Source organism: Sinocyclocheilus grahami, unplaced genomic scaffold (genome assembly GCF_001515645.1).
Source record: "Sinocyclocheilus grahami isolate Dianchi unplaced genomic scaffold, SAMN03320097.WGS_v1.1 scaffold1210.1, whole genome shotgun sequence".
NCBI classification, from domain to species: domain Eukaryota; kingdom Metazoa; phylum Chordata; class Actinopteri; order Cypriniformes; family Cyprinidae; genus Sinocyclocheilus; species Sinocyclocheilus grahami.
In genome coordinates, this window is record NW_015506389.1 from 163,073 (window position 1) to 185,206 (window position 22,134).

General features: G+C 38.7%; 2 protein-coding genes across 2 annotated transcripts; one reads left to right on the plus strand and one right to left on the minus strand.

Annotated features, from left to right (window-relative positions):
• The first annotated feature begins 522 nt into the window (after positions 1-522).
• LOC107568056 (uncharacterized) lies at positions 523-6,267 on the plus strand. Its single transcript, XM_016253904.1, has 3 exons — positions 523-590; positions 2,753-4,172; positions 5,898-6,267. Exons 2-3 carry the CDS (start codon positions 3,090-3,092, stop codon positions 6,222-6,224), a joined length of 1,410 nt encoding a protein of 469 aa, XP_016109390.1. The 5' UTR covers positions 523-590; positions 2,753-3,089; the 3' UTR covers positions 6,225-6,267.
• A 2,997-nt stretch (positions 6,268-9,264) lies between these two features.
• LOC107568055 (bone morphogenetic protein 7-like) lies at positions 9,265-19,220 on the minus strand. Its single transcript, XM_016253903.1, has 7 exons — positions 18,848-19,220; positions 13,784-13,976; positions 11,502-11,644; positions 10,965-11,180; positions 10,722-10,798; positions 10,523-10,633; positions 9,265-9,414 (listed from the first exon to the last, which is right to left on the minus strand). Exons 1-7 carry the CDS (start codon positions 19,218-19,220, stop codon positions 9,265-9,267), a joined length of 1,263 nt encoding a protein of 420 aa, XP_016109389.1.
• Positions 19,221-22,134: the final 2,914 nt, after the last annotated feature.

The window sequence follows — 22,134 nt, forward strand, 5'->3', positions numbered from 1 at the left end:
AGACATATGTGTTGAGTGCGTGAACACAATGGACAATCAGAGGTGTTTAAGAGTCCACTCAGCAGTGCTCAAAAAGCTCACAGGAAATGCTGGTATCATAAAAATTTTTACATTTCAGGACCGGCGGGAACCAAAGTCGGTACTTTTTAACACACAATTCCCTGGCAACTGCCCAGAGCACACTAACAACTACTTAGCAATGTGCTAACAACCACACAAACACCTTAACTGCACAGGAACATATACTCAGATCATATAGGCTACTCAGAAAGCAACCTAGCAATTTACATTTCTGTACATTTGTGCAAATAGTCAACTCTGTAGCTACATACACTACAAAATATATTGAAAAGAGCAACTCTCTGTGTGTGTGTGTGTGTGTGTGTGTGAGAGAGAGAGAGAGAGAGAGAGAGAGCGAGCGAGAGAGAGTGCATCAGCCGTCAGACAGAGTTGAGAGGAGAGTGGGAGAAACTGAGAGAGAGTAGGAGGAATGAAAATAAGAGTTTATATGCAAGTCAGCATCACAACTGGATGCACAGCATTTCAACAGCACAGACCTTTATGTTATGTAAAGCAAGGGGTGTCTGAAGGTAAGGTAATTTTTTTTTATTGATGTGTTGTGTGCAGTGGCACTTCTCTATATTTGACAGTTTCATTTATATAGTCAAAAATGGGCACTTTAGTTTTTTTATTAAATGTTTATTTTTTTTTGCAGTAATGTAAGTGTAATTAAGCACAAGTTATGTTATGAAACTACTATTAAAAAAGCTACTTTTTTATTTCATTTTTCATTTCACAACACTTTTGCTTTCATAAGTCAGTCTACATTATTTCATTTGCATAGAACTGCACAGTTTTATATTTAGCTTTAGAGAGAGCCGTACAATATTACCACAGTCAGAACCTTCTCTTAAAAAATATGCAAGGTATATTGCTATATATGTGCTATAGACCACCGATTATTATTATTTTATGTTTTTTTAGAATTTTAGATGGGTTGCAGAACTGCAGTGAATTCTTGGATTGTTCAGCTCAATGACATTCCATGACAAATATTCACTTTTTGCATAAAAAAATCTATCCGCTGTCCCACAGAAATGAGCAATTCTTGTATTTGCCTATCACTTAGTCAAATAGTGTTAATGTTCTGTGTAGCATTACCTGAAAAAAATGTATGTGAAGATTGAGGGCTATAAATACTGTATGACAGCATTAGTCATTTCATTTGAATAAACAGCTGGGGGATTTGAATAGGTAAATACCTCTTTCCACAGTACATACCTCAGATGACAATGTGTGATAAGCATAATGTCTTTATGACAGCGTGGGAATTGAAAACATTCATAAGTCTAACAGCATTTGGGGTGAAAATCGAAAGAAATGGACCAGTTGCATCCCATTCAGAAATGAGATTGGGTTGTTCTTAATTCATTTAATTCCAAAACGTATTTGTAACCTCTCCTACTGGCCATAGTTATTTTATTCTTGACCCTCATGACAGTCAAACATGCACTGCTATTATGGAAAATGTGTTGCCATAGAAACGCCCTGACTTGGGGGCAGACTGAAGTTTGTAGACTAATAGCTGGAGTGAGAGCTCTCGTCTGGCGCTGAATGCTGTTATTAGTGTACCATTAAGCTATCAAATTGTTAGCGAAGAGACACTTGGAAAGTATAGAGCACATTTCTGCAGGGTTAAAATAAATTATATCAGCAGTTAAAGGAAATATTAAGAAACATTAAGAAAACGCCATAAATTAAGCAGCTTGTCTGAAATCAAAATTACACTACCTTGATAGTACTAATCTTGAAGTTCTTGAAAACAATATTATGTTAGTTTGCGTAAAATAAAATAAAAATTATGTTTAAAATGTTTTTTTTTTCCCATTTTTGAGTGAAACAGGATATTCAGTGAGAGAAAATGGCTTGATTTTAACCGGTCATTTGAATTGTGAAAAAGTTGCCATTATACACTAGAATGGAGTCAAGTGTTTGGAGGTAAAGGGGATCAACTGTAGTTACCCAGTCTTTGGCATACAGGAACTTGGAAATTTTTACTTTTTGATTATTAAACAAGAGGGGACATGACCCTGTTTATGGCACCTGCACCCTTACTGTCCTCTGACGTGTCCACACTTTGGTGACCTGACGCATACTGTGTGTTGAGAGACTACTGTGGTTCATTTGATTTCGGTTAGTTTCATTGGCTGATACAACAGTGGTCTTATACTTTATACTGACACCTATTGGCCTGCATGTAGCATTGCACAAAAGGAGCTTAACAATATTTATATTGTAGAAATATAATATTTGCATGCATAATGCCCCGCAATATTTATTTATTCCACAATCAAAAGTGGTGCCCAGCTGGTTATTTAAATGTTACATGTTTACTTAAAATAAAGGAAAATGTAAAAAAAAAAAAAAAAAAAAAACGGGGGCTTTTTTGGGGCTGAAGAAATGAAAAAAAATGAAATGGTAGTGTAATATAAAACTTTTTTTTTTTAAACTTGCAAAGATAAGTTAATAGCCAACATGAATATCATGAAAGCATAAAAGCATAACATAGTAAACATTATACATTATAATATTCTGTATCTTTAAACTTAAAAATGTTCTTTCTTTCTTTTTATACAGTTTCAGTTTGACTTAAATACAGCATAACTGCTGGTTAAAGGTTGGTTTTGCTACAATTAGATCTACAATTATATCTAACACCATCTAATTTACACTTTTTTCTTTTCTTTTTCAGAAACCACCCAATAGTACCCCAGTCAATATGAAGCCACAAGTCTCCTTTGAGTCCTAAATAATTTTCCTCATCACAACAATTTAAACAACTATTAGCACCTTACTCAGCTGAACTTTAATCATCCAGCAAGTGCTTATGCCCTCAAAATACCTTCACAACGTTTTCTGAAAACATCTCAAATGGTCTCATTCTTCCCCATAAGCAAATTTCCACCATAAACAAGGCAATGTTATTGAGATTTCTCCACAACTACTAAACAAGTCGCTTTAACGAGAGAAAGAGGAGGACAGCACAGCATTTATGTCAAATGTGATACTGCACGATCTTTGTTGTGCTCATGGCAAAAAATATAAGTTCCTCCTCAGTCTTAGAAAAATGGGATTCCGTACCAAATGAACAGCCATCCGAACCCATTTTTAAAACCCCTTCACCCTTTTGGAATCAGGATTTAATATACAGAAGATCTAGACAAGTACGTGAATCCACACCTGGTGTTGTCACAGATGGGTTTAACTTGTATACTTACAGGTGTGATTTAGGCTCTGTCACGACCCCAGATCTCTCTTGTGTTATAGGAGCAAATCAGATCCACCCTTCACCGAGTCTGAACTCTACTAGCAGTAGATATCTAATACCTTCATCGAAATTACTTGTCAGGGACCCAAATACGCTGCACAGTATTGGAAGGGGCACATCATACTGGAGTTATTTAACTCCAGAAGTAGGACATGGACTTGTCAAAGGTTTCAGAAAGCTGCATAATCCACAAATTGACCCATTGTCAGCTTCATATTTTTATAGAGGGGTTGTTAGGGATACTCTAAGAAGAGATATTCCAAATGAGGAAGTCAAAATGTGCATGCAAAAAGAGAGACCGAGATATTCACATTGGTACCACGAACCACAAAGTCATAGAATCTGCTCTAAAAGAGATCGGGAGAAACATTATGTGAAAAACAACCCACTGCTAGGTTCTTTATTACATACAGATTCTAATAAAGAATATTTTAAACACAATATTCAGTACAACCATCACCAGCGGCTCGATTTGAATGACTCTACTCATGCTGTGCCTGAAGAATCACAGCGGGAAAGTGAAAAGCAAACAAGAGAGGAGCTCCCCCTGCTGGTCTGGAGAGAAGAAGCAGAAAAACACAATCCCCAAACAAACACTAGCTCACCGTCTAAATCCTCCTCTTCTGCCCGTTGGGTTCTCCGTCGCTTTGCAGAAGGCACTTTGGTGGAGCTCGAGGGTGGCCGGCTGAAGCGGGTGGAGGATTTAAAGATGGAGGATTTGGATCTGTGTGCTCAGTTACATCCTGAGCTGACACTGAAGCGTTTCACTGTGTTGAAGATGACTCCCTCACAGACCCCAACGCTCTCATGTTTACATGTGGAGATTGAGCATGACCACTCACAGGTAAGAAAGAAAATACTCCTGATTTGCTGCACATTATTATGCTCTTTTACAAAGTCTTGATCTTGTTTTGGGGGTGTACTAGAATAGGGTTTTATACTAGGTAAACACGTTATTTTTCACATATTTTACATTATTACAACACCTCTCTCCCCAGTCTGGCATGAACGGCTCGAATAGTTCCTGCATCAAATGAAAGCCCACCTTCTGAAATACGAAATGTGTTGTGATTGGTTAGCTGGGCCAGTGTGTGTTGTGATTGGCACCACTGTCTGGAAATGTCATGCCCCTTACCATAACCGCCTGCGAGCTTCAGTGTAAATATTGCGTCAAAATCAAATCAATTTGAGCGCGATTTAAACCCGGATGATTGTAACCACTCTAAGTTTGTCTGCCTTGGGAAAACTAGCGTGTCTCCGACATAGTGATAACACTCATTGCCTTCTCTAGTGCAGCTCAACCAGGTCTCGTCCCATTCGTCGATATTTGTGATATCACAAATCCCGGAAAATATGCGCTGTAGTCCAAATGAGTCATTCGCTGTAGTTTTTGAAAAGTGATTTCTGTTAAATAAAATATCTCCTTTTAAATTGGACTTTGAGCTTTGTAACTTTGCAGATCTTTTTATGCTCAAATAGCAACAACTAACTAAAGTTGAAAAAGTGAAAAAGCATAATAGGACCCCTTTAAAGGAATCATTAAATCTTACTATTCAAACTGTCTGTAAAACACAAAAGAAAATATGTCCTGCCTCGGCTATTTTTGTGTTTTGAACACAGTTCTGTCATGACAACTCTCAGAAAGATTAGTATGATAATATACCTGGCAATGTTAATGTGTTTGGTCTTGGCAGAATAGATCTGCTCTGCTGCTTCTGCTGTGGCAGAGCAAGTACCAAGACTTGCGACTGCCAATACATCCACAGACATGCTACTACTGTGAGCATGTAAGAAATACTACTGTTGCACATATAACGTACACGAAATTACCTCGTAGCAGAACTATACAGGTGGAGCTGGGGAAGGTGGAGGGTTTCTGAGGAATGTTGCAAAATACTAAGCAAACACTGGCCAAGTGTTTGAATGTTGAACATTCAAAGCTCATTGGCTGCTGATGCAAAAAAACAAAAAAGTACCACAAAGTCAGAGAATCATTATGTAAAAAACAACCCATTTCTAGGTTCTTTATTACATACAATCTAATAAAGAATATTTTAAACACAATATTCAGTACAACCATCACCAGCCGCTCGATTTGGACCATTCTACTCATGCTGTGCCTGAAAAACCAAAGTGTGAAAGTGAAAAGCAAACAAGAGAGGAGCTCCCCCTGCTGGTCTGGAGAGAAGAAGGAAAAAAACACAATCCCCAAACAAACACTAGCTCACAGTCTAAATCCTCCTCTTCTGCCCTTTGGGTTCTCCGTCACTTTGCAGAAGGCATTTTGGTGGAGCTCGAGGGCGGCCTGCTGAAGCATAAATTAAATTACTATTAACATAAATGGAATTACCCTTAGCAGATCTATACAGGTGGAGCTGGGGAAGGTGGAGGTTTTCTGAAGCATGTTGCAAACTACTAAGCAAACACTGGCCAAGTGTTTACATGTTGAGCAGCAAGATCATTGGCTGCTGATGCAACAAAAACAGGGATGGACATAAGAAATAAATTATGACACACTTGTCATTTTCTGGACAAGTATGTCTTTAAAATATTCACATTTTCTCTGCAGTTGTCACTGGAGGTGAGTGAAGGGCTACCCTTCTTCGTTTGCGGTCATGGCTGGTCCTCCTGTAACCCTCAACATACAAGTCAAACCTGCAGACTACAATGCCGCCAACTAAAGGTGGGTGACATGTGCCTGGCACTGACGCATATGCCCGCCTCTTCATCTCAGCCTGCCAATCAGAGCCTAGCTGAAGTTGGTGGAGATCACGCGGTCCCAAAGTGTCATGCCGAAAACAACCCCACAATGCAGAAAAAACATCAATCAAGAAAGAGACACTTCACAGCTCCTGAACTCAGGGAAATGTCCAAGGTACACAACATCGAAGATTGAGCAGCTAAAGGCTGATGGCGCTTTTCCACTGCGTGGTACGACTCGGCTCGGCACGACTCAGTACGGCACGGCATGGTTCGGCTCGGCACGGTTTGCATTTCCACTGCAGCTCAGTACCGCTTTAGAGTGGGCGGGATTATTCACATGTCGTTATAGTTGTGCCGCCTCTACTACCACGACTCCTAAAAAAAAACGTTTTCATTCCGCATCGCCCCATCAAGCACTCGCTGGATCCGCTCCTCTGCTATCAATGAGAGGAACGTCTGTACTTCCGCAACAGACAACAAAACTTTTTGGTTGTTAAAAAAAAGGTGCACTCGTTCAAAACAGTTGCGTTCGATCCTTCGCTGGCTGTGCTGATTTAAATCTAGCGGTTCTTTTGTGTTTGTGTCGCAAGTTCAGTGACGCAGATAGTGACGATTCTATCCGGCCAATCCGTGATCAGCAGAGTTTACACGTCACGTTTTGGTAACGGTACGGTTCACTTGGAACCCCAACCGAAGTGGTACCAAAAAAAGTACCAGGTAACAGGTACTGTACCCAGTGGAAAACCCCCCAAAAGTGAACCGTACCGAGCCGTACCATGCAGTGGAAAACCGCCATAAGTCATATATTGTCTAATTTTTATTTTTATTTTTAAAGTTTTCATTTACTTTTTTTATTGTACATAAGTCTTTGTACATTGTAAATACCATCTTTTGCAAATATAACTGTGTACATAGTAACTGCTATGTTACCAATTCAATTACACTACCGTTCAAAGGTTTAGGGTCAGTGAGTTTATTTTTTTTAAATAAATAAATATTTTTTATAAATATAAGACAATATTTTATTTATTAAATTGGTCAAAAGTGGCAGTACATTTATTTTTACATTGCTAGAAATAAAATCTATTTAAAATATATGCGTTTCTTTTACACTTTCTATTCATCAAAGAATCCAGCAAAAAACGTATCATAATTTCCACAAAAATACTAAGTAGCACAATGTATTTGAGCGTTGGTAATAAAAATAAATATTTCTTGAGTACCATATCAGCATATTAAAATAATTTATGAAGTATCATGTGACAGACTGACAGGATATGAAGACTGGAGTAATGGCTGCTGAAAATGTACTTTTGATATAACAGGAATTCAATCTTGAAAAATATTTTAATAAAAAAAAAACTATGTAATATAATATAATAAAATTTCTCAATATTACTGTATTTTTGATCGAATCAATGCAGCATAGGCGAGCATAAGAGACTTCTTTCAAACATTAAAAATGTATTAATTAATATCTTTACAGACCCCAAAACTTTTGAACAGTAGTTTATTTAGTCACAAAATACATATCAGACTCCTTACAACATTCTTACAACAACTAACAACAACAAAATTGGATATTACAGTTGTTATTTTTTGTTTTGCAGTCTATAATTTCCTGTATGCACATACACTGGTATCAAGAACATGCTAAAAAGCCTGTACAATATCTGATATTAATATCTGATAACTTTTTGACACTGGACTTCATGGACTTATGTTAAATTGGTGGAAATCTATATACCTGTGTGCTTCTAAAAGCTGACAAAATAAGCCTAGCATATATATATGCAAATAATATTTATGACATAATTTCCTGCTCGTGTGTGTGTGTGTGTGTATGTATATATATATATATATATATATATATATACTGTATATATATATATATATATATATTATGTGTACTCTTATTTGTTGTCTGATTAAAAATTACTTAAATCCTTGCTTTATTGAGTCTTAATTATAAAAATAATTGTTGATGTATTTTTAAGTACGCATCACATTATCTTACATTAGTTATAAAATGGTCAAATTAAGCATTTCCTTTTCTCAGTTTTTTCAGTGACCTTTAGTTAGCAAGATAGCAGCTTAGACTATTAGCTAAGCATAGCACTAAAAGCTATTCTGATTAGTTAATACAATATACCATGATAATTAATGGTAATAACACAACTATTAGTAAATGAGACCAAAAGAGAACAAATTCACAGAAAATAAATTACCAATTGCACTGTAAACACTGGCTCTTCTGAAACCCTTCAAAGGCCAAATACAGGCACATGGCTTTATATGAACTGAATGACTGATAGCTGCTGAGAGAAAACACGTGTTCTTTCATGTATGTGACAAAACCAAAGTGATTCCAAGGCAAAGTTGAGTTGCATATTTTCCGCAGTCCTGTTTAATCGAGTGCTGAACATCTGTGTTAGAGTTTGTTGAGTGTCCTGAAAGAGTGAAATTAAAAACCATTGCTTTGACTCACTGTAACGAAGACCCATCATTTGCATTTCTATTTCACATCTCGTGCAAAATACAGTGGGTCTAAAAGTCTGCAACCACATGGAAATTCTGTGATTCATCATCTAATTTAAACCTGGAAATAACCAGAATTTTGAATAACCAGAATGAAGTAAAGAGATATTAAAAATTCTGAATTCTTCCATTGAAACACATAAGATTCTAAATTTTTTTCCCCCATTCACGTTCATTTTAACTCACATTGTTGTGCTTAGTTGTTAACAGAAATAAACTAATTAAATAAGAAAATCCACAATATAAACATTTTTACTAGTGGTCTCAGACTTTCTTATAAGTTCAAGATAAGTCATGGCAGGAATTTTCCAGGAATTACTTTAGTGAATTCATGCCATCATACAAGTGTTTTTTGTAAAGAAGTCTCTATAAAGCAATGTGCTTAAATCCACTGCCTTTTTCCCGATCAGTCTGGTTAAATCTCTAAGGCCAGTTCTTTCTCTCTGTATGTCCTCTTTGATATTCCAAACTTGGCTCTCTGTGCAGAAATGAAAGCCAGAACACCACACACTTGACTCAGCTGTGGTCAACCTCATACAGTTCCAGGAGTTTTGAGTTTTAAATGAAAATGTATGCTTTGGATGTACACCCCTCTAACAAAGGACTCCAGTTTTGCTCCAGTAATGAGACTCTTTCCTCTCTGGGCACTTGAAAAGTATTTGCATCCCTTATTTTTTCCAGGGCATGCATAGTAATTAATGGCATCCGCAGGCTCTGACGACCATGTTGCGGTACTTTTTCAATATTACATTGGAACTGTCATCAAAGTACAAAACGGAGATTCCATGTAACTGAGTAGGAGCACAGCAGGGCTTTGGGACTGTTTCTGGGTTTATGAAATGGACCTAGGATAAGCAGAGAAACACATGATTTGACATGATTTCATTGTAACATAATTATAACTGCAGAACATGAGTATATAAAATATTGAATAGTCGAATTAAACTAATGACCATCAAACTCCTCAGAGAACTCTGCAAAGTATATGCAATTATACACAGTTTGATGTTATTGACATGTCGCCATATTCGATTTGGGCTCTTGATCAATCAATAGATTTTATTTAAGAGGGAATAACCAATTAATTTGGTTCTGTTTTGAATCTCATTAGGCCCTTTCGCACCTCTTTATTTCCAGAACTAAACGTACGGTACTAAAGTACTGGGACGATTTTGCGCGAACTATTTCCCAGTACCATTTAAAGGGTTGCATTCGCACCAACAGTGTGTACTAGGAAGTGACGTAAGCCGGTCGACAGCGACGTCATTTGTGCGCGGCGTTCAACAACGGAAACAAAGAACAACATTAACAACAGGAGGATGGAGGACGCTGTGATCGGAGCTGTGTTTTTGTTGTGTCTCGCGGGTTTCACAATAATGGACATGGAAAGTCGACGTATACGTAAAGCGATTGAAAGAACGGAAAGGAGGACTAAGAATCTCCAACGACAACTGGCAGTGCTACATTTGCTACAAGTGCCTGCACTTCAGCGTCCGTCCATTTATCGCTGTTCTCCATACTTGCGAAATAAGTTGACATGCTTACAGTATGTTTACACAGCGTTTTAAATCATGGCGGGAGAGGGTGTTTTCGTACGCGTTTGGCCAATCAATGTCTACTTGCCTCATGATTAGTACCAGTGGTGCTGGTTAGACCCTGCTCTGGAGTAGGAGCTAATTTGGTTCTCGAAAAAGGCAGTCCGGTACTAAAATCGCTCCCAGTTCCGGCGGTGCGAACATGCCGAAAAGTGGGTAGTTCCACAATTAGTTCTGGTACTATGAAAAGGTTCCTGCGGTGCGAAAGGCCCTATTGACGTCCAAAACATTGAAATATCATTATAGAAGAAACACAATCATGTGAGTTTGATATTACACGGGGGTCAGTTAAAGATGACCAAATTTTCATTTCGGGGTAAACTATTCCTTTAACACAGAAAATGACTGTGGGACTCACCAGTGTCTGTACAATAGCATGGTTTGTGGCATTCATATAAGAGTTCAAGGGGAACACACATTCCCCCTCACAGTAGTATGCAGCGTAACCCTCTGGAGCAATGATCCAGTCCTGGAAACACAAGAAAGATGAGAAAGTTTAGAGGAGATAAAGGCCCGCAATGAAAGAGGAGTCTAAAACAGGAAGCTGATCACAGTACCTGCCATCCCAGATCTCTAAAGCTGACATAGAGTTCATGCTTCTTGCAGCCCTGTTTGGGGTCTACACTGGAAACCTCTGCATAGAACAGGAGGAAGAATAAATATGTAGCACTTTTGTTAATAACACATTAATAAACTGCATGCTTATTAATTATGAAGCTATATATTTCTGGTAGAAATTAAAAAGCCTGACAATGAAATTACAGCAATGAACTAACACAAAGTTAGTAATAAAGTGTCACCTGCGGCCTCAGCTGTCTTCAAAGCCACCTGGCTGGGCGCAACACCAGGTTTGGGGTTTTTAGAGCGGTGGGGACCCCTCTGTTTGTTTCCTGATGCTGAGCGAACACTACGGAGATGGATTCCTGACGCTTTCAAAAACGCCACCATAAATGGCTGCTTATTCCGAGGTCCAGTGCTGCCCACCAGACCTGCTCTCCTTGGGTTCAATCTTTCACCTGCAGAGGGCGACAGTGAGCTGCATGATATTCTGTCCATGAGTTAGAATACATAAAATTCTGAAATTCTAAACATTACGTCATTCCAATAATTGTAATAATTTGTCAACTGTTTGGGTGTCCAGAAAATCACTGGAGCGCTCTGATGTTTCTGATGTGAATATCTACTTTTGTGTTTCAAAGAATAAAGAAATGTTTGGAACGACATGAGGGTGAGTAAATGATGACAGATGTTTCTATCCCCTATCCCAAATGGAAAATTGACTGTTTAGGATGGTAGTTTGGCAGGTTGTGTTATAAAGATATCTTGAAGATGCTCACCATATGCGGTTTCCAGAGAGAGCTGCAGTCCCAAGTTCTGACCTGGGTTTATAACCCAGTGGTTAGTGGTGACCGTGAGGTCAAATACCAGCCATCCCTCTTCTGCCGCCCATACCACTTGTGAGTCTAGCAGGTACAGCTCCCTACAAAGAGGTCAAATATGGGTCAATACCTCTTTATTACAAATGCAAAAAGTGGATATGATCACTGAAACAATAAAAAAACACCTAGGTTTTACATTAGTGCTCTTTACCCATGTTAAACCCAAAAACGCAATGCTAGAATGTTCTGGGATTACTGGTCTAAGTCTACGTTTCATATTGATAGTAATGGTGGGGTCAATTTTATACAATTTAATGGATAAAAAAGGTAAACTGTCTGTTGTCAATCATGTATAAGGCACAGCTCACACAGAAATAACTTTCAAACTTTTGGTCAACGCGGCGAATCCGAACGTCTATCTCAAACCTCCTGTGAAATTTGCATGGCAAAAACTTTCGATCTAATGTGAAATTCCTGATTGTGTAGATTCCTACGGAGCCCCGCACATGGCATGCAGGAAAAAAAATAGTAGGCTAAATCGTGTGCACGCTTTACTATTTCGTTCCGTCGATTTATAAATTGTGTAATTATTAGTAAATTGTGCGCACGATTTATTTATTTTTTCTTGCATGTCATGTGTGGGGCTCCGTAGATTCCCATTGAAATTATTAGATTTTGTAACAAAAAAAAAATTTGTCAGACAATGTAAATATGACCGCACATTAAAATGTCCACCACAGTAAATAACCCTCAGAGAGACTTTCACTTCAGTTGTTTAAAAACACCCTGTTCACATAATGTAGTCAAATTTGAGATACTATTAGCATCATTGAGGTTTTCTCTACAGACAAATTTACAAACTGCAGAAATGAGATGCGAAAATACCATGACATGCCAGGACTTGTTGTCCTTCTCAGATACAGATATCACAAAATAAGCTCTACTCCATGAGATAAGAACTTGAGGTCTGACTGATACGAGCCATAAAATCCAAAACAACTGACACAGCGCAGGCAACAACATGTTCCCAAGATAGCGTCAAAGTTCGCTCTTATTAAATGTGATGTTTCAGAGATCAGATTGTCCTACGGTGATGAAAACAGGGCTTCTGTATGGCTCTCCAGAACAATGACTTGACTTACAGGTAGGATTTCAGACCTTGAGGCCAACAAGAGACTAGGTCTTTATGTTCCTCCTGTCTAGTCGCCTTGCTGTCTGTGCACTTCAACGGGGCAAACCGTCTCTGCATGACAATAGGAGAGGTGCAGGAAGGATGATTCACAATGGGTGGTCTTCACAGCGAATGTGTGCGTCGGGGGTGGATAATGCTTTAGTGTGCGTGTAATTTAGAACAAGCAACGGAAACCTCAAGAGAGACAGTCTGTCTGGGCATGTCTCACCTGGAGGACTTTTTCAGGTTCTCTGCTTTACGGACACAATCAGAAAATTTCCAAGGAGGTGTGATCAAGGATGAGGGAATGAAGGGGAAATCATTTTGGGTCGAGGAATGGGGGGTTTCTCCAGATGTCCGGGGCAGAGAACCTCCCTTCCACTGAGGACTCTGCATCTCAATTATTGACTGTAATGGTTCTGTAATGGTGGCTGCTCTCACTGCTTGTTAGCGGCCACACCGTAAATCAGATGGAGGAATTCTGTGGGAGCCCTGGCACTAGACATGTACCGTTGGGCAGACAAATCAGTGTGTGTGTGTGTGTGTGTAAGTCCATCACTCCTACATTTAGGCTAAAAAGTGTGGGTGGTGGCATATGTTTCATTTCATTTTTTTATTATGCCTGCAGGCCTTTGCAAACTATTCTTTTAAAAACCCAACCAACGAGAACATACCAAAGTCGTGAATTAGCTTTTACATACCTGAAAAATGATATCCTTGACTTACACAATAAATAACCAAACCATTAAATGCCAAGGGCAAACAGATGCACATCCAAAGTCCATGTGAAAAACTTACTTTACTTACATAATCAGAGCGATTTTAGAGTAGAACAGGGAATTGATTGGATCATGAAAGTGGGTGTTAGGTACCACAATGGACAAGGAGGTTGGAAAAGAGTGGTTGAGATGGGATTTGCAAAGTCAGCCGAAAAAGAATATGGCTTCCAAGATGAAACAATTAATTACATTTTGGAATATCATGAACGATTGAATCATGCACAAGTAATGTTCTGTATGATGTCAAGGACTTTTACAATTATGTTTCTATGAATTTTATAATGACATACCTTTTGGGCTGCTGTTGGAGCACCTGGAACACACTGACACGGAAAGTCTCATTTTCATAGCGCTCATGTACAAAGTCCTTGTAAATGCGGAGCTCCGCAGCTGTCACGGTTTCCCCCGCCGGTATGCGGGACAGGTCGAAACGAAACTCTCTGTGGTGCTGATGATAGAGACGGAGGTCTTCATCTAGATCCCCTACAGAAAAGGGAAGGTAAATTTAATGGTCAGTATATACTATATTATATTAATGTAACTGTCCTTAAAGAAAAAGTCATTTCTATTATACTTTCATCATTCAAATATTATAAATAATTTATTCAACCAGCTATACTTCATTATATTGATGTTTTTAAAAATGTTTTATATTATTTGTGGCATTTTGGCCACAAATGTCTTCTTCGAGGTGTCTCCTTCACAGCCGTGGGTTTGCAGCCCATTATTAATAGTATCTTTTTTTAAATGTTTTATATCATAAACCAGCCAGTTGAATAAAAGCCTTTTAATATTTTGAAGTGTGACATTTTTGGATTGTATTTTTCCCTATTAAAGAGAACCTTCAGATATATGTAACAGAACATCTGAGCATATTGAATTTAATTATTTAAATGTGACCCTGGACCACAAAACCAGTCATAAGGGCCAATTTTTCGAAATGGAGAAAGCTGAATAAATAGGATATTTAGATTTGTTAGGATAGGACAACAATTGGCCGAGATACAACTTTGAAAATCTGGAATCTGAGGGTGCAAAAAAAAAATCTAAAATATTGAGAAAATCGCCTTTAAAGTTGTCCAAATGAAGTTCTTAGCAATGCATGTTACTAATCAAAAATTACTTTTGAATATATTTACAGTAGGGAATTTACAAAATATCTTCATGGAACATGATTTTTACTAATATCCTAATGATTTTTGGCATAAAAGAAAAATCTATAATTTTGACCCATACAATGTATTTTTGGCTATTGCTACAAATATACCCCAGAGACCTAAGACTGGTTTTGTGGTCCAGGGTCACAAATATATTTGTATTATGTAATTGAGGTCTATTTTGAGTGACTGATGAATTTACATATTGCCTTAAAAATGTTAAAAAGCTCATGAGCTCATATTAATTGGAATTTTACATGGACAATTTCTATGAATCTGTGCTTGCAAACTTGTGTGCAATATGTAGCCTTAGGATGTAACATTTCCTGCCTCAGCTAACTGTGCGTGAGACACATATGTGTGAGCTCGTTAAAAAAAATCATCTAAATTTGGTTTGGTCCGAATGCAAACTACGAGCTTTTCTTTTGTCTCATTTGACTTCACAGTACTGCTGCCAATCAATGAGCGCACACACTGACACCACAGCATAAGTCACTGCACCAGACTTCATTCGGTCAGAAACGCTGTGGAGTCACACTGAGCGCTTACGCTTGATTGCCTCACCCACATCACTGTGTCCAAAAAAGAAATGTTTGCTTCCATAAGCCGGTGATTGATCTGGGCGCTGGGTACCCTGGGGACCGAAGCTGGGGGAGAAACCACAGGCCCTGCACCCACCCACCATAGACTTCAATCACACACATGTACCAACCACAAGAAAAGCTAAAGGCCTGGCCCGGAAACCAACGGTGCCCCGCATATACATATACGTAATGGATACACATGCACATTCAGGCTGTATATTGGTGGCTCCTCGCAGTGCTAACCTGAGAGACCTGTTAACTGTGGTAAAATAATCTAATTCCGGATGAGGAAGAGGTCTTGAGTAGCATCTGGCTTGTCCCAAGTATACCAGACATGGTTGACCACATCTGGGAGAAGGTTGTCCCTATCCTGTTGAAAAGACCAGCATATGTTGGGTTGTGGATGCTGGGATCACCACCAGCCTTGTCAAGCAGCTTCACCAAAGGGGCCAGCTTGAACAGCACCACTCCAGCATAACCAATTCAAAGCTAGTCTTTTTAGTAGGGTAGGCCTCCTTTCCTCTTTTTTGGCATCTTAATCTGCGTTAATCCACGTCCATGAACACCAAGAGCGACTAAAATAAAGTATCTCAATGAGTGCAGAGGAAAAAATTATAATGAAGTCTCGGTCAACACTGACTTAAACCCAGTGTTGTATCAACCCAGCCCAAACCCAGCTGAGCCTGCCGATCCTCAGAATTTCCAGCCTGATGGTGGCATAAACATTTCCTGGAGGTTGCGTGCAGCTTTTACAACCAATCTGTCATCCTTGAGTTCCACCCTTCCACCAATTCCAAGCTTTGACCTCCTGCAGGTATGCAGGGAATATGTTATGACGATTCCTCTTAATTTTATGCACATACTCTCTGTAAGTTCATGACATCAAGTGCTAGGGAACAGCGATGCACTTGAGTCTTTTCCAGCTTCTCACTGTCTTGCGAGAGCATGATTATTGGGGGAAGCACTCGGAGAGGAAAAATTCTGAGGCATGCACATACTCAAAATAGCGAGTCATTTGTTTGACCGCAATTAAACAGTGGAAAGGAAAACATGGGTATTTTATGAAGGCAATAATTGCTTGTAAGGTTTGGTGTGTTTATGTGAAAGGCCATATGATGCAAAGATCAGATATGCATGTCGCACCATGTGCTGTGTTTTAACACTTAGCTCTTGATCAGGGGACTGGAATGAGGGCCAATACACTTGGCAGAACAAAAAGTTTTAATTGTTATAATCTCTGTTGAGTAAAAACAGTCATTACACTCACAGATGCAAGCGTAAGCCTTTTCCGCTGTGGGATATGGGCTATCTATCAATTAAAATTTTTTATCAAATTAATTACGGCAGTTAATCTATCAGTTGTATTTTATTGCGTATATCAACATTTGGTTAAAAAAGCTCATAAATGATCATTCAAAGATCATGAAAAAAAAGTGTGTTTACAAGAATAGACTTTAGAAGACAATAGCAGGATGTTCTATTGTCTAAATTCCAGGCTGAATGCTGATCATCAGACAATGAAAAGTGTGTTTTCTGAGCAGAGCTGAAAAACTAATTGGCGGTCTAATCGGCTTTTGGTGCCGATGCTAGAAATCTGATAGAAGATCTGCTTACTTTCTTTCAAATCTGCTTATGAACATAAACAGGTGGATTTGTACGCTGCTTGTTGTGCATGCTTCTACACTGACTTAAGAGTTCGCTGGAATTTGGATGAACAATTCACATAAGCAATCACTGTTTGTTTATGTTTAGTTATGGTAATCTTGGTTGACTTTTATCTTATATAGGCCTTATGCTCCATGTCAAAAACTTCATTCAGCTGTTTTAGTTTAAAATCTACAAGGCCATGTCTTGTAAATGATTCCGATAAGAAAGATTTTGGTGGATTTTTACAGTTTTCTTAGTAGGAGCATCAGTGATAAACTCAGATAAACATGGAAAACAGGAGTAATTTTTTTACCACAAGTAAAAGCTTTTTACCATAAGGTCACAGCCAGGTTGCTGGAAACCACAACCTCTTTGCAAATTAAAACTAGAAAAGTAGCACACATTGATGACAAAGCATTGTTTAAGAGTTGAAAAGTAAAGACAGAACTTGAAAGTAAAAACCCGAAGGTCATACAGGCCTTTTTTCACCATAATATGAAAAGGAAAAGGTTTGTCAAAAACCGATTTGGATTGTTGGCCTAAGAAAGCCTTGCCTGGAAGTTTAAAACATTTTGAAGGCTATTTAAACATTGTGAAGTTTGATACATGAACAGATTGAAATGTGAGAGTTATATAAACCTTAGTATAGTTTGAAGAGAGATTTGAGGTTTGAAGAGATGCGCGTCTTTGTATAGGAGTTTGCTAAGGTGGTTGCTTTACAGGGTGTTCCGACTACTTTTGATGAAATTCCCAAGAGGTCACCCAAAACGTGCATTATTTTCCACTTCTAAACGCAGCATAAGCTGCAGCTGTCATTCTGCTGGAAGGTATTGCAGCTGTATGGTGAATTACAGCGCATTGGAATACTGAAGACAATATAAAGACAGGAACTGGGTTTGAGAAATGCTCAAGGAAGTCACTGACCAGATCATGCACTTCTGAACTTAATAAATTCACACACTTGCAAAAACATTTGCATCATTAGTTTCACACAGCTGCATTTACATCCACATCTCAGAATGCCCCGTCATTCAAATATTCAGCATCTCTTTTGACCACACACACACTTAACACACATTAGAAGGTCTAGTCTTGAAAGCAAGAGTGTTTGGATGATGTATGTGACCCTCCATGTCTACTGCCCTCAGCGCTCTTCAGAAATGCCTCCCTAAATCTTAGTCATGCGAAACAAAGCCCCATTAAACCCCGTGTCTTAGAGCTTTGAGGGGATTCTGTGGAAACTGGATATGTGCTTGCTGCTGTTATATTGAACTGTGTTGAACAATTTAGAAAAGTAAATGCTAATAACGATAGTGATTATAATAATAATAACTCATATTTTCTCAATCTCTCGGAAACGGCAAAAGAAATACTGCAAAACACATTATTTGTGTATGAAATGACTGATGGACAACTGCGAAATAAAAATGTATACATTTATATAAAAATCAATGTAATAAATTGAAGTAAATACAGTTAGCTGCTACTAAATTTGGGGATACATTTTCTGAACACACTGCGCTAAAATATTAGCTATGATTAATAACATACATAATCTCATTCATACCTAAATATAACTTAGAATATAAAAATGTAAAACTAATTAACAACAAAATAATCCCAAATGACTGCAAGTACCATTTTATCATAAAACACTCTTAGTATTTTTTTTTAACAACTATAAGAATCAAGAGGGAAAAGAACAAGAAGGTTTGGCATTGCCAAAAAGTCATAGTTCTCAAGAATACAGCCAACATGATTTATGATAAGAAGAGGGAGAAAGACGGAATCCACCTTGAAACAGATAAGATCCTCTTTGCTAAACTGATTAAAGTAGAAACTGATCTAACATTTGAATCTAGGAATCATGTTTTCCATTAGCAATCCATCCACACATTTAGGCTACTTCAGGTTTTTTATTTATGTATTTTATTGTTTTAAAGATTGTATATCATAAAGTGCTCACCCAGATTGACAAAGCTCATCACCATGTCGGCATCACTGAGAAAGCGACTGTCCTGTTGGGTCACCATCGGGGGTCCCGGGGTGGTGTACGCCGGTTTATAAGAGTCCTCCAGGATGGCGTTATTATACAGATCAAGCATGAACATGGGAGCCGCGGTGTGCCTCTCCTGCAGGAGCGGACGGGGCCGGTGCGGCAGCCCGAGGATGGAGAGGATCTCCCGCTGCATCTCCCTGCGCTCCTGGCTCTTCAGCCGCCGCTGGAGGAAGCTGGACTGAATGTCATTATCCAGACTGAAGTTTGCTTGCATTGCGTCCGCGAGCGCGCTGCAACCACACGCCACTATCAAAGCTGAGATCAGCTGCACTGGAATCATATTTAATAACTTATTCTTCAAAATAAAGTCCTGATAATAAATAATATTTTTCAGTCCTGAGCTGACAGCAAGTCTTGCTACTTCGTTTGATTATATCAATAAGTTAAGTTGGTTTCAAATACACTGACTGTGTTTAATAATCCAATCCAGAGATAAATGCAGCATGATGTGTAATGGTGCATTGATGGTCTCACGCTTTAAATAGCCCGCTGCAGCTCGTGGGTGGGGCGGGCGCACATGGGCTGTCTTTTAGTAGCCTACACAACAACATACAACTACTAGTTTGCTGGAAATGATGTTCTAATTAGTACAGGCACATTTGCACATCACGAAAATTAACCATGTTTTATTATAGTAAAAGTGTAGTAACCATGTCTTTTTTTCTTCTTCAGATTGATTAACCACAGTTTTACTACAAATACCAAAATAAATAAAATAAATAAATAATAATGTATATATATATATATATATATATATATATATATATATATATTTAACCATGATATTTGTTGTAAAACTGTGGTTATACAAACGGTAATCAATGCACCAAAAACCATGGTTACTACACTTTTACTATAATAAAACCATGGTTAATTTTCGCAAGGGATGTTATTATTATTAGGGATCAGTTTTACCTCTTTGATTGCTCGATGATGCAAACTGTAAGTAAATTGGCTAAATAAATAGCTTCTTTTTTTTTTTTAAGTGAGAAGACTTTGCCTCTGGTCATGTGACTATTTACACCATCTAAAAAGTTTGCATTTTCCTTTTGCCTACAGTTAACAACCGTGTAAAATACACCGGGCTGCCTTTTAGTAAGCAGTGACATTAACTGTTGAGAATACTATGATAGTATTAGTAAAGACACACTGGTATTTGGCATCAGTTCTGTCAGGACAACTATCAAAGATGATTGACAATTAGCATACAGTTTGGATTGGCTGTATGGTTCAGTTCTGTTCTGGGCAAGAACTCCCTGCGCCTCCATGCAGCCTAGCATGGATGAGAGCAGGGAGAGCAGCAATAACCCCCCAGGGTAAACAGAACAGAACTGTCATGAATCTGGTCCATGAACTTCCGTCTGCTTACCATCAGAGGTCACCCTTTCCATTACATTGACTCTCGCACTACACAAACTGTTGCATATCATCCCGGACTACATATCCCATCATTCATTGCACTGATTGCACACAGCACTGATTGCACACAGCTGTTTCATATTACTCACTCACTATTTAACACTCACTCAAACAACCATTCTCTGCCGAGTATTGTATGCACTTATCGCAAGCAGTGATAGCTACTTTACAGATCCCTCGTTAGTTTCCTAGCCCAGCCCAGCCCAGCCTAGTCTTGCCTTGTCTTGTCTGTTTTCCCGGTTTCTGATCTTTGCCTGTTTTCCTAGATTTATCCCCTCTAGTCTCGCCCTTTTGATTCTGTTCACCGATCGTTGACCTACGCTAGCCCTAGGATTATTCTTGTGTCTTGCCCGCCATATACCTGTTTGCCATTGTTCAACCCTGCCTGTGTTTCTGACCTCTTCTGCTTTAATAAAAGCTTGCACATGGATCCGCACGTCTCACGTCTTGTCAGCCCCGTTACAAGAACTAACATAAATGTATTGCAGATATTGTTAAAGTTCAATCATTTTATGTACACATTTTAGAATTAGTCTGATTCAAGAAGAATCAGAAGGCTAAATCCTGACTGACAGAGGAGGAGTTGGGGATGGAGGAGGGTAATTAGCTATTGAGCAATGCGAAAACTGCTGATAATACTGAGGGACCTTATATATGAATGGTAAACCTTGCAAAAAGTTATTACAATTATTATTATTACTACAATCAAATTTAGATATTGTGCAGTTACCGGAGTTTTTAAAAAAGAAAATGTGTTTAAAATGTTTGTTTTAATTAATTGTTTTACAGTAGCAACAATAGCTGTGGTACTTTGGGATAAACTCTCGCTACCGTGATACATTTCTTTTGACAGTTCAGCGCTATCCCTTACTCAGTTCCATAACAGAATCCTGCTTTATTTTCTCGAGGTTAATCATTGTAGCCTTCTCCGTCTGATCACACAATTACCTCCTGACCTAATCAATGCAAACCCCAGCACATCCTTGACCTGTAGCCCACCACGGGTTAAACGTGTTTCACTCTCCGTCTGCCTTAATCTCTGTCCGATTAGAGAACAAACATCAGGCAAGTCATGACAGGACTCTGAAAGACAATGCAATGACAGCTCCAGCATGGACGATCTGGCATGTTGCTGACCACCTGCTGTGGTTAGGGCCTCTTTTCCCTGTGCTGGAGCCTGGAGACACCAGTCTGGCAACCAGCACCACCCTCCTGCTGTGCTTGCAGTCTGCGTGCAGCGGCCAGACTGAGCCAAAAGGTCAAACGAGTCCCACACCCAGGTTAGCTCATACGTACTGCCCATGCTGAAAGGCACCAGTGATCTCACCAACTCTACTAATCTTTCCCTGACACTTTTTCTCTGCAGACCTGGGCTGTGCTAGGGAGGGGGTTGATAGTTTGGGTGGGGGGACAACCTGGAAAGCTGTCCCGGGCCCTGTGATGAGGGTTAGGCTACCCAGAAGAGAACAGGCCAGCCCATAAAAATAGCTGTTTCACTGTAAAGAACATATCTTTCTCTCTTCGAAGCTGCCTCTCCTCTTTCTGAGATATTAATGTGCACTTAAATTAGCAAGATCTGCTGTCTGTGTTTAAATGTACACTGTCATGAAATAAATACATCTGGATTCATCATGAGAATAACAATACATTGACTTTAATCAACATTATTTGATCATGTAAAGCCAACGTATGAAATAATAGTCAAAAAAGATCATTTTTTGAAATGGAAAAGTTTAGATGAAACAAAAAAATCTTATTTGATTCATCAGTCTTGT

Coding starts and splice junctions, on each gene's coding strand:
- LOC107568056 (XM_016253904.1), top strand. CDS start 3,090: ATGGCAAAAAATATAAGTTCCTCCTCAGTCTTAGAAAAATGGGATTCC. Junction 4,173..5,897: donor TTGAGCATGACCACTCACAG/GTAAGAAAGAAA, acceptor TTTTCTCTGCAG/TTGTCACTGGAGGTGAGTGA.
- LOC107568055 (XM_016253903.1), bottom strand. CDS start 19,220: ATGATTCCAGTGCAGCTGATCTCAGCTTTGATAGTGGCGTGTGGTTGC. Junction 13,977..18,847: donor GATGAGCTTTGTCAATCTGG/GTGAGCACTTTA, acceptor CCTTTTCTGTAG/GGGATCTAGATGAAGACCTC. Junction 10,634..10,721: donor TTAGAGATCTGGGATGGCAG/GTACTGTGATCA, acceptor TTGTGTTTCCAG/GACTGGATCATTGCTCCAGA.